Source organism: Ailuropoda melanoleuca, chromosome 5 (genome assembly GCF_002007445.2).
Source record: "Ailuropoda melanoleuca isolate Jingjing chromosome 5, ASM200744v2, whole genome shotgun sequence".
NCBI classification, from domain to species: Eukaryota; Metazoa; Chordata; class Mammalia; order Carnivora; family Ursidae; genus Ailuropoda; species Ailuropoda melanoleuca.
In genome coordinates this window covers 123,251,461-123,271,681 of record NC_048222.1, presented here as the reverse complement: position 1 = coordinate 123,271,681, position 20,221 = coordinate 123,251,461, and the positions used below count along the sequence as shown (strand labels likewise).

Below are 20,221 nucleotides of genomic sequence, written 5' to 3'. Positions count from 1 at the left end.
AAAGTGGAGGATCTGAGAAACATTTAGAGGGTAGAGTTGGGACAGCAAAGGATTTTGGATGCTTCCTGGTTTTCTGAAGCAGGAACTGGATGGAATCATCCACAAACATAAAAATATTTAGGATATATGGTAAGAAGCTCAGTTTAGTACCTCTGACTTAAGTGAGTGGAAATAACAAAAAGAACTTCAAGCTAGAATATATGAATGGGATCTCATCTTTAGAAATTGTTGAATCCACACAAAAGATGTGTGAAATGAGTCCAATTACAACAACTGGGGCTATATCATTCAGAAACTTACTAAGGACTGTTTCTACACTCTGAGCACACATGTATATGTTTAAATTTTCAATAAATATAAAATAAGGTGATTGACAAGTTACAGATTCTTTATATGAAGATAATATCTGTATCTGCTAATGAGATCATTCCTTAGTGGCTAAATTTTTTTTTCATAAATATTCTGATGATGCCAATCTGATGAAAGGTTAATATGGATCCCTAAGCAAGTGCTTTAGTCAATCTTTACAGTTATGTCCTTTTATAAGTTATTCCTGAGGCATGCCTGGGTGGCTCAGCTGGTTAAGCAGCTGGCTCTTAATTCCAGTTCAAGTCACGATCTCAGGGTCCTGGGATATAGCACCCTGCATCAGGCTCCACACTCAGTGGGAAATCTGCTTCTCTTTTTCTCCCAACTCTGCTCCCTCTGCTCCTAACCCTGCTCGTGCACTCTCTCTCTCAAATAAATAATCTTTAAAACAAAAAACAAAATGAAACAAAAATAAGTTATTCCTGAGCTACACAAATGACAATCCTTTCTTTCAAAGACATTATAAGGCAGGGGCGCCTGGGTGGCTCAGCTGGTTGAGCCTCTGACTCTTGGTTTTGGCTCAGGTCATGATCTTAGGATTGTGAGGTCGAGCCCTCAGTGCAGAGTCTGCTTGAGATTCTTTCTACCTCCCTCTTGCTCCCCTCTCTGCTCCTTCCCCAGCTCATGCTCACTTGCTCTCTCTCTAAAGTAAAAAAAAAAAAATTTTGTAAGGCAGATGTACAATCTGAGCACATGACTTGAAAAATAATCATTTCCATAAGTCAGCTAAATATACATTATAAACAAATATATATGGCAAAAAAAAAAACACTGAAAGAGAAATAGCATAAAATCTCATCTTGAAGTGAATAAATGCTGAGTATACCCACATGAAAAGAGTAAAAATCTGGTGTAATGAATTGAGAGAAGTCTTCTTGGAGAAGGCAGGTTTTAACCAGGTTTTCAAAGTTATAAGTTTTCTAAGAAACAGAATAATGATCAAAGGCAAAAGGAAGAAACCAAAGGTTTTCTATGAGGAACAGTAAAATGACTATTTTGAGCAGTTTGTACTAACTGGAAGGTTGGGGCGGGGGCAGGTGAATGAAGGTTCTTCAAAACTAGGCTAAAGAGAGATGCCCTTCAATAGATGACTGGATTAAGAAGATATGGTCCATATATACAATGGAATATTACTCAGCCATCAAAAAGAACGATTTCTCAACATTTGCTGCAACATGGATGGGACTGGAGGAGATAATGCTAAGAGAAATAAGTCAATCAGAGAAAGACAATTATCATATGGTTTCATTCATTTATGGAACATAAGAAGGAGGAAGATCGGTAGGAGAAGAAAGGGAAGAAGAAAGGAGGGGTAAACAGAAGGGGGAATGAACCATGAGAGACTATGGACTCTGGGAAACAAACTGAGGGCTTCAGAGGTGAGGGGGTGGGGGAATGGGATAGGCTGGTGATGCGTAGTAAGGAGGGCATGTATTGCATGGTGCACTGGGTGTTATACGTAAGTAATGAATCATGGAACTTTACATCAAAAACTAGGGATGTACTGTATGGTGACTAACATAATAAAAAATTATTATATATATATATACATAAAAAGAAACTAGGCTAAAGAGTTTTATCTGCTATGACACAGCATCACCAGAAACTCCTGAAAAGGAAAATGATAAAAGCTTTCATTGTAAGTTCCCATGATTCTAATTTTTTTTTTGCACTATAAAACCAGGCAGCAAATGAAACTAATTGTTTTCAGTACAAGTATAAACTTAAACAAATCTAGTATTTAAAGAGTTTTCAATTTAGTTATTTTTGGCATAGTTATAGGGGCATCTCAAAACCTAAACTCTGTTAATGTCAATATACCTCATCACTACTCAGAATCTGTCAAGCTTGAAAGCAACACCCTCTTCTCTAAAAGAAGCATCTGCTTATCCTTATGTTTCCTCAAATCTGTGGCAGGAAAAGCAAGCATAGTTTTATGTACGCAACCATGAACTGCTTAATGTTAAGCTACGGAATATTGTCAGTAAATATTACAGCAAAATTGCTCATGGACAATTAAACACTTAAAACCTTTTAGGCTTTAGAAAACCACAACTATCTTTACTGATCTCTAACCTTAATTAAAAATCGTTAGGCCCAAATGTCCAAAAACCAAATGAAACTTCCATGCAGATGTTAAAACTCAATGTAACCACTCATGATCCTTAAATAATTAATTTTCATTCTTGACTTTCTTACTGCTGTGAATACTGTCAGAAAGCCAGGTTTAGAAACTCACCAGATTAGCAATTACAAGATATGAGTTCTAATTTCATGAATTTGTTATGCAACTCTGGACAAGACAATTTCTGAGACTTTTGTTCAGTTTGTTTTCTTCTATAAAATTGATCAGTTAAACTAAGATGATCATGACGATAGCTTTAGCAATAAAATTCTGAAATTCTTCCCCTGTCCTTTAGCCTGATATCACCAAGTTCTGCCCATTTTTCTTATACGGAATCTTTTACATGCATTTTAAATTTCTATTATCATCATATGACTGTAGGTCTTTATGAATCAATTTCTTACTCATCTTCCTTCCAGAATCTCCACACCCTGATTTATTCTATATACACCGTAAGTCATATTCTTTTTTCTTCCACTCTTTCTGAACTTTGAGTGCAGAGTAGAATTAATCACACTACTCTTTCCATGACCCATTATCGCTATTAGCTGTGAAAGACTGCTCTCATTTGTTTCTTTTATTTTCCTGTTCATTCCCAATTCCCCTCTCATTCCCCTTCATTTTGTAGGTTCACATTAAAATGTGATATATTCTTGGACATATACACATACTGGTAAAATATATATTGTTATTTGCATGCATGTGTTTTGGTTTTTGGGCTTTTTTTTTTAGAGATTTTATTTATTTGACAGAGAGAGAGCGAGCACAAGCAGGGGGAGTGGCAGAGGGAGAAGGAGAAGCAGGCTCCCCGCTGAGCAGGGAGCCCAGTGTGGGGCTCGATCCCAGGACCCTAGGATCATGACCTGAGCCAAAGGTAGACACTTGACCGACTGAGCCACCCAGGCACCCCGTACGCATGTGTTTTTATGCTATGATCCGTATCTCTTTTTACTTTAATATAAACCTTGTTTTTTAGATTTATCTATGTTGTTATAACTATACCTTTACATGTAAATACATGTTTCTAAATGATGCACCGTATTCCACAGGTTGCAAACACCACATCTTACCTATCCATTTCCTCAGCAACACTTAGGCTGCCTCCAAGGCCCTACACCTCTACAAAGACAGACAACACTAATCTGAAGTTAGGGTATGTCAGTCCTAGTAATTTTTAAATTTTATTCTTTTATAATACATACACAGATACAATATATATATATATTTTTATTTTACTGTATACCCTGATATGTATATAACTAAAGAAGTATATATCCATAAACAATATACACTACTGTTTAAAATATTTTAAATGTATATAAAGATTTTTTATTTATTTGAGAGAGTGGTGAGTGAGAGAGCCCGAGCAGGGGGGAGAGGCAGAGGGAGAGAGAGAAGCAGACTCCCTGCTGAGCAGGGAGCCTGATGCGGGACTTGATCCCAGGACTCTGGGATCATGACCTGAGCCGAAGGCAGAGGCTTAACCGACTGAGTCACGCAGGTGCCCTATTTAAAATGTATATAAACTGCATCATACTGTATTGTAATTTCCTTTTGTACATTGCTATTACACTCCACATATTTCTGATACTGATAATTGGTATCACAATTATCACATTATTTCAGTAGTAGTATTTGGAAATAGTATCACATTATTTTAACTTGCATTTCCTGATTGCTATGACTTTTGAAATGTTCATATCCTTTCCCCAATTTTCTATGGACTTTTACTTATTATTATTAATGCTTAGTTAATGTATCCTCAACGCTAATGCACTGTTAATTATATGCACTGCAAATGTCTTCTCACAGACAATGGGTTGCCTTTTCATTTGACATACTGATTTTTGAAATAAAAGCTTTACATTTTAACATATTCAAATATATCAATCTTTTCCTTTTTGGCCTGCATTTAAATTTTGATTAAGAAACACTTCCCTAGCAAAGTGTTCAAGACAGACTGTTTGATATTTCAAAAGAATATCTATAGTTTTGCTTTTTACATTTAGATAGTTAATCCATAAAACCATATAAATACTTTAATGTGAAAAGCAAAACTTTACAGATTTTTTTTTCATGGATAGCAAGCATTCCTCAACTGACCGTTTCCCTACTGATTTATAATGCCACCTCTGTCATACACTAAATTTCTATTTACTCTTTATTCTGTTCTATTTTGTCAAACTCATGCTCTTGCAAATAACACTGCATTTTATTCTTCTACAGAATGATCTTGGTAAATGGCACTTTCCTATTTAATGACGTTAGGATTAGATCACCAAGTTTCTCTCTCTCAGACAAATATATATACACAAAAACTACAGGGGTTTTAGCACAAATTACACTGAGATTATTTTTAAAGATCTAGGAAGACTTATTCTCATTAGGGAATTTAATCTTTCCACCCAAGAAAAGTTGACCACTGAACAACATGGGGGTTAGGAGCAACAACCCCCCATGTAGTCAAAAATCCACATGTAACTTTTGACACCCCCAAACTTAACTACTAATAGCCTACTGTTGACCAGAAGCCTTATCAATAACATTTACAGTTGATTAACCCCTATTTTTTATGTTATACATATTATATACTATATTGTTAAAATAAAGTAAGTTAGAGAAAAAAAAAGTTAAGAAAATCCTAAAGAAGAGAAAATACATTTACAATACTGTATGTATTTATTGATAAAAATCTGCATATAAATGGACCCATGAAGTTCAAAACTGTGGTGTTCATGAGCCAACTGTACTTACCTATTCCAGTCTCATGGCTTTAAACACTACTCTTATGTTGATCACCAAACACCTCATATCTTGAGTCCCCATCTCTATTGAACTGCTTGCTAATGGTTATCAGCATTAGGATTTCCAGTAGTTATTGCCAACTCAGTATGGCCCAAACCACTGCCTCCCCCACCAAATCTGGCCACCTATACACAGACTTCTCAGTTCATTTTCAGTTGCTTGTGGAAAAAGAAAATCAAGTTACGCCTGATGACTCAATCTCTCTGTTACTTCCATCCAATCCATCAGTAAATCCTCTTAAATCTACCATATAAAACATTAAAAAAAATATCCAGAATCTGATCACATCTTAACCATCTCCCACTGTTACACCACAGTCCCAGTCAACATGATTTTTTGCCTAGGTTACTACAATAGTTTCCTCACTGGTCTCCTTGCTTCCATTTTTGCCTCATTACAGTCTATTTTCAATATGGGAGTCAGAATGATCAATCTATTAAAATATAAGTCAGATCATGTCAACCTCCTATTAAAAACCATTCCTAAAAAACCAACAAAAAGCCATTCCTATTTCACCCACAACAAAAAACCAAAATCCTCACAATAGTCTATAAGGCCCCATATGACCTTGTCTTCCACTCTCCATAATATTTCTGACTTCACCTCTTAGCTCTCCTCCTTGTTTACTCTGTTCCAATATAGTCTGTATACTAGTGAGAGAGAGAGAGTGTGTAAAAAAATGGCCCCGAATTCTTCCCACTCTACATCCACATCTTTGTAACATGATGTTGAAAATCTTCCCATCAAGAGGGGTACCTATTTCCTTTTCCTTTGAATTTGGGTTGACCTGGTAACTGGCTCTGCCATCAGTATTTAACAAATATGACTCAAGAGAGGCTTGAAAAGTATTTGTATGTTGGGATTTGCTCTCTTACTATCTTTGGGAACCCTACCATGACCAAGTGAAGAAGACGACTTTCTTTGTTGTACTGGTACAGAAACTGCCAATTGGCAGACAGGTTTATCATTCACTGCTAACTACTACACCGTTAGCAGACCAACCATCTGACTAGAGACACATAGGCAAGTCCAGTAGATACAACCCAATAAGCCCAGACCAGAAAACTGTTCTATTGTCCCCCATATCATAAACAAAATGGGTTATTGTTTTGAGTCACAAAGTATTGGAATGGTTTGCTACTCAGCAATGGATCACAGGGACATCCAGCTTCCTTGCTGTCCCTTAGGCATGTTTCCAACTATGCAATGGCAAGTTCTATACTTGGAACACTCTTTCCCTGCACTGTATGGGTAATCTGTTCACATCCTTCAAGTCTTTGTTCAAATCTCAACTGCTCAATGAGATTTATTCTGAATACTCTATTTAAAGTTGCAAGTCCATCGCTACCCCCCCATAGTAGCAGTATCTTTTTTATTTATAGTAGGTCCTTTGGACCAACCACATCTGAGTTTATGCTAATGCAGTGACTCAAGGTAGACTCCTAGATAGTTTCAGAATGGGAGCTGGGCCACGCTGGAAAAAGCAACCATGTAATTAGACAGTTGGGGCTTTGAGCCATGTGATATAGGCCCAACTTCCTGACCTCCAGGGAGGGGAGGGAGACTGGAGATTGAATTCAATCTAGTGGCCAATAATTCAATCAGTCGTAATACTTATATTTCAGAAGTAGAGTCAAAGTTTCGTTCTATGATGCAGTCATTTCAGAAATATCATTAAAAAGCAAATTCATTTACATTTAACATGTATTATACGCACATAATAAAAATCCAATAAAATCTCTGGACACTAAGGCTTCGGTGAGCCTCCTAGTTGGTGAACACAGTGACGTGCCAGGAGGGTGATGCACCCTGGCTCCACGGGCAGAGGACATGAAAGTTCAAATTTTGAAACTTCCCTAGATCTCACCCAATGGGTCTCATCTTTTGACTGGTTCTGATCTGTGACCTTTTAATAAAACTTTAATTGTAAGTATAGTGCCTTCCTGAGTTCCCTGAGCCATTCTAGAGAACTACTGAGCCTGCGTGGTTAGTGCAACACTTGCATTTATAGCCAATTGGTCAGGAGTGTGGGTGGCCTGGGGATCCCTGAGCTTGTGTCTTAGTGAGGGTAGTCTTGTTGGGGATTATGCTATTAACTTGTGGAGTCTGGACTAACTATGGTTAGTGCCAGAATAGTACTACAACTTGTTATACTTTTATACTATCTAGAGTTTTCTATAATGGACTTATATTACTTTTATAATTAAAAAAAACCCACTTCCATCTTGAAAAAAAGAATAAAATCTTGCAATTAAATAAACTATTACTATTTTAAACTGTAGAATCAGTAATATCTAAAGAAATAAGGAGGACCAAATAAGAGCCCATAAGTAGAAATGTCTAGAGGAAAAGAAAGTAAATTTATTTAAATTAAAAAGTTGACGAAGGCAATAAAATAAAAATATAAAAAGTGGTGCATGAAACTGTGTAAAATAAATTCTTTTTAAAAAAAAGCAAAAATATTTTGTGGGGCAAAATACATGATGGTCTAAAAATAAATAGAAAGGTTCATTTAACAAACACATTTTTTAATAAAATGTTGATTTATAGTACAATTTAAAGGTATTTCTAAAGGACTGCATCATAGAGCAAAACCCTATTATGACTATACTTGTGAATTTTAAGTATTATGAATAAGGGGAACAAAAAGTGAAAAAGTTTTTCCTGTGAAGTCTATTAATGCAATGATTATTAAACCACTGGGCCACAATAAATATGTATAGTATTAAGTTGCCTGATTTTTAAAAACCCTCTCTTGGCTTTGTCTTTTTCCATCTCACTTCCCTACTCCTCTACTGGTGCTCCCTGGTATTACATCTAAATAAACTACATGATTTGACACCCCTTTCTCAGGATCTGCTTATTGGGAAATACAAAGATATGTGCAGAAAAAATATTTCCTCCATAAGCACTGGTTTTACCTTCACGGAACATCCTTTTACATTTATATTATAGTTGCCTCCTCCTAACTGTCTTGACTTCAGTCTTTTCCGGTACTAACAGATCATACATACAGAAAGCTACTGACAGAAGCTTAAAGAGGAAGAAAAAAAAAAAGCTCATGGAAAAATCATGGCATCATCACCTACTCTGAAGAAATATAATTATTAATAAAATAACAAAATTCATTTTTGAAAATACCTAAGTTGTTTTCGAAGTTGCTCGATTTCCACACTTTGTTCAGTTACTGTTTTCAGGAAGTGTTGGTTAGTCTGCCACAAGAAAAAAAAATAGAAATATTCAGTATTAGAACATTTAAAACTACATCTTTAAAGATTAACTGTAGGGCATATAAGTAGAAAAAAACAAAGTTATGATAATGACTCATTTCATGAGTTTTTGATGGTAAAATACAACCTTGGCCATCTTTCCTTGCCTTTACTTTAGTATACTACTTTAGTGGACACCTGCTCCACTTCAAACTATCTGCTTTTTGATGTCTTAATGGTTTTCCTTGGCCATTTGAATCTCCTTTGTTTACCTAAATGCACAGAAGATAACAGGTGCTATAGAATTCATGCCCCCAGCCTGCTCTGGAAGAGCTGGATAACAATGATTGAAGAGAACTGGTGTGTAAATATCTCAAACTCCTCCTGTGCCCCATGGTGGAGTAAGTCTGGGCCTGTTCTATACTGGGTTCCAGAGTGTACTGGTAGGATTAAGTTTCAGTTACCCAAGGTATTAATTTGCGTGATTGTTAGAAACCCTTTGGCTGCCTTCTTTTAGCTTCCCAGTTCTCACTTCCCCATTCCCCTACGGGTACTCCCTGGTATTATCTCCTAAATAAATGACATGCTTTAGAATCCTTTTCTCAGGGTTAGCCTGAGAAGGAACCTAAAGGAAGATATGAAGCAGTCTTCCAAATGTAGAAAAAATTTTTTCTAAGGGAATTGATTTTTTTCTCTAAGTGATGATTTTACCATGAAGGCACAAATTCCTTAACCTTATCATCTTTATCTATATGCCTTATGGGCAAAGTCATATAGACTATAGTTACCTCCTAATCGATAGTCTTGATTTCAGTTTTTTCCCATCCCAACAGATCACACATATATATCTCTCCAACTGCCTCTCCTGGAAGCAGTTTTCATTGTGCTTCTCTCATACTCTACCCAATCTTATTGACTTCATATTTTTAATACACTATTTTATTTCCCTCCGGAATTGGAATTCCATTCTGCCATCATCCATTCATTTTAAGACAGAAATAACTGTTTCCTTTCCTCACTTTATATGCACTTTTACAATGCACATTGCATTATATTCAAACACTAAATTTAAAGTACATAGCTACAATATGAGTCATTTTTTGAAGACCACCTTCTCCCAGAATTCCCAGTGACTGGCACGTGATTTAATACATTCTAAATACTTATACCTTTAAGGAATAAATGAATGAATGCCTCCACTGAAACATGAAAGGCAGCATGAAGACTGCATCTTTATCTTTATTTTGGGAAGCAGACTACTGCAGACCAGAATTTAGTGTTCAATTCACAGACCACAATTTAAGAGACCAATTATCACATGCAGGGAAAGGAGGTCAGAATAATGAGAGGTAGGTAAATTATACCATACCAGAATAGTTGAAAAAAAATTTGGTGCAACACTGGGGATGAGTCAGGAAAGACGTAATGGTTACATGCAAATAAACTGAAGGGTTGATTTGAAGAAGTGAGCTTATTCTGTTACTCCAAAAGATAAAACCATATATCAATGGGAGGAATTTAACAAGATTTTAGCTTTCTTTTTTTTTTTTTTAAGATTTTATTTATTTATTTGACAGAGAGAGAGAGAGAGAGTGAGCGCATAAGCGGGGGGCAGGGGCAGAGTGAGAAGCAGACTCCCTTCTGAGCAGAAAGCCTGACACAGAGCTATATCCAGGGCTCTGAAATCATGACCTGAGCCAAAGGCAGACGATTAACTGACTGAGCCATCCAGGTGCCCCAGATTTTTGCTTTCTAATAATCAGAATTCAAAGGAACAGACTCTTTGAGAAAGTGATAAATCTCTTACAGGGAATACTTAAAGCAGAGGCTAGATGATCATCTAACTGAAAAGCATTTAATGAAAGGATGCCTATATCATTTAAGGAAATAGATGACCTTTAACATCGTTTCAAATTCTCCTGTGAAACTATCTCAATGGCTTCAGTCCAAACCGATTCACAACTCTGAATTCTTCTATGTCTGTTAATGCACGTTAATGTTTTATTATATATACTGTCTTGGCACTAACATAATTAATGCTTGTGTTTTTTACCATTTGGGAGCACCTTAAATTAAGGTAAATGATGTAATTAGGAGAAGTATAAATTGGAATTGTGAATTTTAGAAAGCTAGTGTTTTGGGAACTAACTTGTTAGCAAGCCTAGTGAGCTCAACAACTGCATTTGAATATGGTGTTCTCTGTCACTACAAAGAAAATTATATATTAGTATTCTAGAATTTAGAGATTCATAAAGGTCCAGGGAAGCATCCCCTTCCATCACTGATCATGATTATTTCATATGCCATCCCTGTTTTACCAAGTAGGATAGGAGGTTGTGGATAGATGCACATTTCTCTTCCAACTAGAGAATCTTTAACAGTGAAAGGAACTAATATGCAATTAGAAAATATTTTTGAGTAATTTTACAGAGATGAACAAATCTCAAAAAAATGATTTCAGTAAAGAGAATCTCTAGGAAATGTGAATTCCCATTTTATCTATAGTCATAGTAAATAAACTTGTACTTTCATGTACCATTCACATCAGGGGATTCTACCTCCCGTATGTTATAAATGTGTATTGGTCATGAAGGATATTTACTTCTTGTGTACTCATCAAATGATTGTACCTATTCATTTAATCAGCTTATTCATGGAATCAGAAAACTTTTTAATGAGTACTTTTCTTCAAGTTTGATTTTGACTCAAACTTGCTCCTGTGACTATTCTCTGAATGCTCTTTGAGACATACGAGATCTTTACAATCACTTAACTAAGTCCCTTCATATTTAGCAGTCTTGTTTGATACCCAGTAAGTGCATTAAAAAAAATGCTTAAGTTTTAAAATTTCGCTTACCATTCCTTTATTTTAACCACTACGATAGTCTCTTTTTTGTTCTTTATAACATGACTTTTCATTCATCTTGTCACTTTTTTATCTCTTTTATTGTACCCATCACTTCCTATTCTTTATTTTGACTAAAATCTATTAATTCTTGTGCCTTAGGAATTTTTAATGTATTTCCTATGAATTCTCAAATATTCATTCCCATGACTTCCAACAGAATGATTTAGGGTTGCTTATAACAAAATAGGGGCTCTGTGGTATAAGATATCAAAAGATTTATATAATTCCTGTAATTCTAAGAGACAGACTGAAAGAACAAATAACTGTGATGTGAGGTTAACCTATTAATTTCATGTAGAAATATGCTTTCTTAATTATAGATATCAGTCATTTTGTTCTGGAGTACTTTAAAACTATTTGAAATGTCTAAGAAGTATATTATCAAAAATTTTAAGTGATTAGAAGTAACAGAAGTGAAATTTGTTTAATAATTTTTATATGATTAAAGGAGAAAATTTTGAAAAGCAGAAAAAATTGGATAACTTACTTTTGATAGCACAATTCCACTCTTAAACAAAGACATTTTCATTAGGTACAAACAAGAATTAGCAGAGTAACTAAGCAAAATGAAGAAAGGAAAGAGAGGAATTACCTGGGATGTCATAATTGTATTACTCAACAATTAGGTAAAATAAAATTCCAAAAAGAAAGGAAAAGATCAGAGAAAAAGAAAAGTCAGAAGAGAAAAAAGGTAAAGAGCAGAACTAGGAAGGCTAATTATTACATTTCTTTTAGAAAAAAATTAAAGGGAAATTTAGATGTACCAAGTAATACTGGTGGCCAATCAACTAACAAATGATTCTTAATGTCCTATTATTTTTAAGAAACTGGGCTATTCATTTAACAGTTCCACAATTCTTATTATATACCTACCAGCATGATAAATGAAATACTAAGAATAAAGCACGAGTCCTACTCTTGAGAAGCTCACAGTCTAGATTACTCTCAAGAGATCCTACTAAGAACCCTAAGATTACTATTAGATTAGGTGTATTTTAGAAAGATGTTAGCTTTAGATCTCCAGTAAGTATTGTAAACAATGTCATGCTATTCAATGTGAAAGAAAAAGATAAAGAGAAAAGAGTACTGCCTACTTATTTTCATTTCACATAACACGGGTTTTTTTGTTATTGATTTTCATCAGCATAAATATTAAAATCACAATTTTCAGTTTATATCAACAAGTATACTAAATGGATATTTTCACTTACCATTTCTATGTTCTCATTAGTTACATGAAGTTGCTTGGTCAGTTTTTGAAAATTGGTCAATTGATCCTACAGTAGGAAGGCAGAGGTGTACATGAATAGCCCACATGTAAAATTAACCTGAAATCAAGTCTAAAATCATTATGTCTAAGTCTAGATGAGCTGAGTTGTCTTCTGCTATTGTGTGAACAGTTGAGAAATAAGATAAAATTTTTTTTTTAAATGACTACAAAATTAAGTAAGATGACAATGCAGAAACAAGTGTGGCTATTTATAGTTTATGTAAGGCCATTATTTCTAGAAATCACTCTATCAGTAAATAGACATGCTGGAGAGACATTGTACAATATTGAAAAACTACATTCAAACCCACTTAAAAACTACAATATAAACCCTGGCACAGAAATTGTCTCTCTCTCCCCTTCTTAAAGTTTCATGGCTTGAAAGCCCAAGTTTCAGATTGTGTGATTATCTGTTATAATCCTATTAAACACTGTATGTGCAGGTGACACAAAGCTGGAAGGGGCTATTAATATGTTGGATGACAGAAATAAGGACAAAGTATTATTTGTAAAGGCTTATACAAAAAAACCTAACTGCATAGCTATAATAAAGGAACAAAAGTGAAAAAAATACCACAGGACTCAGCTGACTGACCTAAATGAGGAAACAGCCTCAAAGAACTTACTTATATTAGAAACAGTTTCTATATCTCACAGGTAAAAGCCTTTTCTTCTGATAAAATGCTGTGTGTGTGTGTGTGTGTGCGTGTGCGTGTATTTTTTTAAAATAATTTTCAATTTGAGTGTAGTCGACATACTACATTACATTAGCTTTTTTTGTGTATGTGTTTTATAGCTGTTTATTACATTAATTTAAATACACACTCATAAATTTACCATTTCATTCGAAGTGTCCTTGTAAATTTTAATTATAATTTTTGGATAAGTATTTCTATTGAGTAGGTAACAGTTTTTATCTAAAGCAGAAAAGAGTATTCACTAATTCCTACGCATCTTTTAGACAGAAAACCTGTTTAAAAACATATATTTCTCTATACTTGTTCTGAGAGTGAGTCCATCTGTCAACTCGGGCTTTTTTTGTCAAGGACTACCCAAGTTTGATTTTGATATTTAAAGTTGACAACCCTTTTCTCTTCTCTTCGCTCATCTCTCTTCTCTTTTCTCTTTTCTTTATGACATTATATACCTGCTTGCAGAACAAGAACTCAAAACATCGTTCCTCCCTCAAGATGAAAAATGTCTGAAAAACCCCTGAGTAACTTCTAAAAGCTAATCAGACCTGTAATTCTCCCTGTAGATAGACTACTTTTTGCAAGGCCTTTCAATGAGAGAAATGGCAGACACCAGAAATGTAAATTAAGACCAGTTTTGCAAGTGTTCCTCTAGAATCTGGAATATCACCATTTTGCCCATGGTGAAACCATCCGAGGGAGGTTAAATAATTTCATTTTATCACAGTGTGAACCCAGGCTAGTCTGACTTCTAAGACTGTGGTAGTTCCACTATTCCATAATATAGTGTACACTACTAGAACTGTTGATCAGAATACATAGCTAAAATAAATTGAGAATTTATTAGGTCAGGTACTGTTCCATTTACTTTGCCTCTACCTCTCAACAAACTTCAGTGAGCTCTCTATGGATTAGTGAGGTTATACGTCTCTGAACTCAGTCAAACGTGGCTATTAATTAAATGCCCTTCAAGTTGTGTTTGTAAAAAATTAATTGACCTTCATTCCTTTTTTCAGAAAACAACAGGTTTCCGGCCTTGTACCAAGATGTTCTTTTAAAAAAATGAGTAAATATCTAGATCTTGCTCAACTTCAAATTCTTTTTTTTAAATTATAATAATGTATTTTTATTATATTATGTTAGTCACCACACAGTACATCCCTGGTTTTTGATGTAAAGTTCGATGATTCATTAGTTGCGTATAACACCCAGTGCACCATGCAATACGTGCCCTCCTTACTACCCATCACCAGTCTATCCCATTCCCCCACGCCCTCCCCTCTGAAGCCCTCAGTTTGTTTCTCAGAGTCCATAGTCTCTCATGCTTCATTCCCCTTTCTGATTATCCCCCCTTTCTTTATCCCTTTCTTCTCCTACCGATCTTCCTATTAGCTTTAAGTGTACAAACAACATTCAACCTCTCTATACATTATGCTATGACTCACTGCAAGTATAGCTACTGTCACCATACAATGCTATTACAATATCATTGACTATATTCCCTATATTGTGCCTCTTATGCCCATGACTTATTCATTCGATATCTGGAAGACTGTATCTCCTACTTACTCCCCTTTACCCATTTTGTCCATTCTCCCTATTCCCCCTCCCTTAGAGGTAAAGGTCTCGCTCAGACTACATATGGATTATTTCCAAAACAGGGCATATATAGAAAAATCACTTTGCAAACTGTAAAGGATCATGTAAGTATTATTATGACTCCTTTAGGTAGAATTTCCAATTATGATAATAGTAATAGTAACATCCATAAACTGAAATTGGAAAAGTCCATAAATGAGAATTGAAGAAAGGTGTGATAACCAATGTATTTAAACATCTGCCTTCTCAAAACCCATAGAAAAGCAGTAAGAATTGGAATACTCCATAGTTTTCAATGTTTCCAGCAGAAAAAGAACCAATGCAAGGATCAAGGAGGCAGATAGTTCAATGGAATGGATGGTAGTCTGAGATAATAAGTTCTTGTCAACAGAGGTATACAGCAAAAGCTTAGATGTCTACTTTGAAAGAACATAAAAATCATTCTAGCTTTAGATAGAAAGAATGCCTTAATAACCATTAAGATCTCTTCCAATTGTAAAATTCTATTCTGATTAATTTATGCTAAATACAGTAGACATCTATTTTAGAGGTAACTTTAAGGGTATTAACATTTTCACTTTACATGGTGGTGTCACTATATTTGAGCAGGTTTCTTCATTGGCCATAATCTAATGAATAGTTCCTATCATAAGCCAGGAAATAAAAGATATAAAAGCTTTGGGGATCTATTTACACAAATCATCATATAGCTGCTTCTTAGAACTAAATACAGCTTTCATTGATAATCACATTATAACACCTAATGTGTACTAGGCATTGCTTGAACTGTCCAAGAAATTTCTAACCAGCAAAGATCAATTTAACATAAATAACACAGTAGACACTTAGGCATTCCTCTTTAAAACAGAGTTGATCAAGAATGAAGATATACATGAAAACTGATATACAAGAAAAACCATGAAATCCAAGATTACCTTTTGTTTTTGACTTTCAACTACATGAACCTGGGCCTCAGTCATATGTTCCTGGTAAAGTCTCTGAAGTCTGTCCAACTCCTGAGAAACAGTCTGCCAGAGTTCCACAGCCTGAGTTTTTTCCTATAAAACAAAAAGAATCAAGAATTCATTAATTAGCAGGCTATTGCACAGTACAAATGAATCATATTCTTTTACAGAATGAATTCTTGTATATAAATTCACAAAATAAAAATGGAATTTGTGTAAAGATGGTATAGTTGTAATATTTCTGATGATATGCACCTGCATTAAATACAATTCAGAGAAGGGGAGCCTGGGTGGCTCAGCTGATGAAGTGTCTGACCTTTAATTTTGGCTCAGGCCATGATCTCAGGGTTGTGAGACAGAGCCCCTCATTGGGCTCTGCACTGAGCATGGCGCCTGCTTAAGATTCTCTCTCTCCTTCTCCCCTTCCTCTTCCTGTCTCTCCCTCTCTAAAAAACCCCAAAAACCAAAACCAAATAAAACAAAAATACATTTCAGAGAATAAACCTGAAGATGAAAATCCCCTTGTTGAAATTTTCTTTTTATTCAGATTTCATAGCTAAAATTTAACTCTTAAATCAGAGATATGGATTTAAAGCACTATCTTTGTTCCATAAGAAAATGCAAGCCTTAGAAATTACTAAAGAAGGGGGCGCCTGGGTGGCGCAGTCATTAAGTGTCTGCCTTCGGCTCAGGGTGTGATCCCAGCGTTCTGGGATTGAGCCCCACATCAGGCTCCTCCGCTGGAAGCCTGCTTCTTCCTCTCCCACTCCCCCTGCTTGTGTTCCCTCTCTCGCTGTCTGTTTCTCTCTGTCAAATTAATAAAATAAAATCTTTAAAAAAAAAATTACTAGGGGCGCCTGGGTGGCTCAGTCGTTAAGTGTCTGCCTTTAGCTCAGGGCGTGATCCCTGCATTCTGGGATCGAGCCCCACATCAGGCTCCTCCGCTGGGAGCCTGCTTCTTCCTCTCCCACTCCCCCTGCTTGTGTTCCCTCTCTCACTGGCTGTCACTCTCTCTCAAATGAATTAATAAAATCTTTAAAAAAAAATTAAAAAAAATTACTAAAGAAGAAAACTGCCCCTGATAAAGTACAAGATTTTTTTCAGATTGTAAAAGTAATAAATGTTGTAGAAAGTTGGGAAAATACAGCAAAACAGAAAACAAGAATTACCTATTATTTTATCACCTGATAGTAAATATTGCTAGCATCTGGGTATAACCATCTTTATAAATTTTGGATGTATTCATGTTTTTAAATGTGATTTTGGAAGAGAATTTTGTATTTCTGTCCTTTTAACATAATAGGGAATCATACAGTGTACTGTTTGTACTGTACGATTTCACTCGGCATTTTATAATCAGTGTTTTCTCAAGTCAGTAACTATTCTTTCAATATAGCAAGTCTCAAAGTGTGATATAGCGACCCTTAAGTCAAAATTATATTCATTATAATATGAAGACATTATTTGCCTTTTTCACTCTCATCTTCTCATGAGTGTACGCTGAAGTTCTCCGAAGTTTATATGATATGATGTCATCTCTCTGATGGGTATTGGAATGTGTTCTTATGCTCCCATTTCTTTTTAAAAATGTCTGTTTTAATCTATAATATGATAAATATTGATAGATACAGAACCCACAAAAAAAGTTCTTTGAGGTCCACGATAATTTTTAAGCATCTTGGAGAGAGGGGTCCTGAAACCAAAAAGGGTAAGAAATGCTAACCCAGTAGGAGGCATTATTCTCTTTTTATTCTCTAAAAAGACAAGTGAAACAGGTTTTGGCCATTTGCTGAGGGTTCCTCAACAAGTTGTTGACAGAATCAGGAGGAAACCTTTACCTCTTTGATTCTAAAGCCCAAACTTTTAAAGATTTATTTCTTTTAGAGAGAGAGTGGTGGAGAGGGACAGAGGCAGAGAGAATCTTAAGCAGACTCCCTACTCAGCACGGAGCCCAATGTAGGACTTGACATAGGGCTCAATCCCACCACACTGAGACCATGACCCCAGCCAAAAAAAAAAAGAGTTGGATGCCCAACTGACTGCGCCACCCGGGTGCCCCAAAAGCCCAAACTTTTAAATCCCAGGTCAGAACTAGTCCACCCTGTTTTAGTAAGAAGGTAACAAGGTGTAGTGAAATGATGAACATTTTAAGAAGATAATGAGAATACATTTAAAGTAAGCAGAGGTTCGTAAATTTTAAGGAAAACTATTACTGAAGTATAATATGCATTCAGAAAACACCCAGATCATGAATTTTCACAAAGTGATTGCCCCTATGTTACCAGCGCCCAGTTCAAGAAAGAGAATGTTATTACTAGCGCCTAGAAGCCTGATACCCCTCTCTTCAAGATAACGATTCCCCCAAAATAACTATCATCCTGGCTTCTACATCATCGATTAGCTTTGCTTAAAATTTACATAGTTTAAAATTTGTAGACAAACAGAATCTGGAGCCATAAGACTTGGATTCAATCCTGATTTCTGGCTGAATGATCCTGGACAATTCATTTCACTTCCTTAAGAACATTTTCTTTTCAGTAAAATCGTGAGAAAGACATGTCACAACCTCAAAAGGTTGCAGTTTTACAAACCTGCCTCATGGTAAGAATCATCTGGACAGTTATTAGAAAACCAAGATTCTCTAAAGCAGTGGTTCTTGTAGGACTAAACCATCAGCATTACCTTAGAACCTGTTAGAAACACAAATTACTGAGCCCAGACTTCTTGAATCAGAAACTCGGGAAAGGGAAATAATAATCTCGATTTCAAAAAGCCCTTGGGAGATTACAATGCACACAAAAAACTGAGAGCCAATGTACTAATATAAATTTTTTAAATGGTATAACTCATCATTTGAAAAACTATAATTTAAAAGATTCCGTATTGTTGGATTTTTAAACTATTTCCAATTTTCATTATCATATATAATAGTATAATGAATATATTCACCAATTTTCACATACAGTTTCTTAGGACAGATTCCTAGAATCTATGTGATTTCCTAATCTAATTAATTGGTCAAAGGATATAAACATTTCTAAGGCTCTTATTGCCAAACTGCCCACCAGAAAGATTTTTACAAATCACACTATCATAGCAGAACAAAATACTCCAAACTAAAAATATTAAGTTAGGTACTTAATACTGTACTAGTGTTATCAGCTCCCAAGGCCATTACATTTGCTTTACCTAGTACTTTTCGCACTCAATTTTAATTCTTTATCTTGCTGCTTAGTAACGATGATGATAAAAAAAAAATAGGTAAATTTATTAACTTACATGTGTATTAGTCATTACATTAAGTGCTTTATGGGAATTTTTGAATTACCATAAAAACTTCATAAGAGAAGAATTATTATAATCTCCATATATAAACGAAGGTAAGGTACAAAGACATTTCCCAAGATCACAGAGCTAGAAAATAGAATAGAGAACAAACTCAAGAAGTTTGACGAGAGGTTTTTTTTTTTTTTTAATAAAAGCCTGTTTTCTACAAAAGCAGGAACCAACACTCTCCACTGTATCCTCAACAATTAGCACAGCGCTTGATATATAATAGACATCTAATTAATACTTGTGAAATAAATGAAGGTATCTGAAGAGTCAAACTCTTCATGCTTATTACTTTGATAAAGCAATAATACAAAAATTATTGTTTTTTACTATAAATTGTATGTAACTTAGTTTTTGTCTCTTTGGTTTGGATTCAATTAGTCTTCATGCATAACACAAAGGTCTTTGAATTTAGTGGTGGATATCAAAGCAATTTTATGTGTTTTATCACACCTTAAAAACAAAATACATAAACATATATGCATAATAAGCAGAATATTTGACACTATTGTTTTGATACTATTGAGTTATTAACACTTTCTATTATTTATACTTCATAAAATTGCCTAAACTCTCATTTAGTTAAAATTTTATATTTATTTAAAAAGTACATTATAGATTTTGTGGGAAATTGTATTTATAACCAATCAGCCTTTTCCTTTCTGACTACTCAGACTCAGACATCAAATCTGCTCAAGAAGTGACTGATCCAAAATGTAGCAAAAAAATAGGACCATCTTCAGAAAAATAGTATGAGGTGGAGCAAGATGTGGAAGGAGAAAGGCAAAGAGAGGGTAAGACAGGAGGACAAAAAGATAAGGAATGAGAGTACAAGTTTGGTTTAAAAAGAAAAACAAAATAAGTGATTCTGAAGTTTTAATAATATTTAACATTGGAAATTATAGCAACAAAAGTTCTGCAGAGAGTCTTTTTAGAGACAGGGTTC

At 35.0% G+C, this 20,221-nt stretch overlaps 1 protein-coding gene across 8 annotated transcripts in view; it reads right to left on the bottom strand.

Moving 5' to 3' along the window:
• The window catches only part of SCLT1 (sodium channel and clathrin linker 1), a 210,684-nt gene that overhangs the window by 140,537 nt on the left and 49,926 nt on the right, over positions 1–20,221 (bottom strand). For 7 of the 8 annotated variants that reach the window (XR_004625840.1, XR_004625838.1, XR_859292.3 and 4 more), the window contains exons 8-10: positions 15,913–16,035; positions 12,628–12,693; positions 8,441–8,511 (exon numbers count right to left, since the gene is read on the bottom strand). Coding sequence is in view for 3 of the 8 variants with exons in the window: in XM_002925493.4 (XP_002925539.1) it covers positions 8,441–8,511; positions 12,628–12,693; positions 15,913–16,035 (260 nt within the window). In the remaining 5 variants the exon portion in view is untranslated. The remainder of the gene's footprint in view (positions 1–8,440; positions 8,512–12,627; positions 12,694–15,912; positions 16,036–20,221) is intronic. The other variant, XR_004625841.1, reaches the window with a different exon arrangement.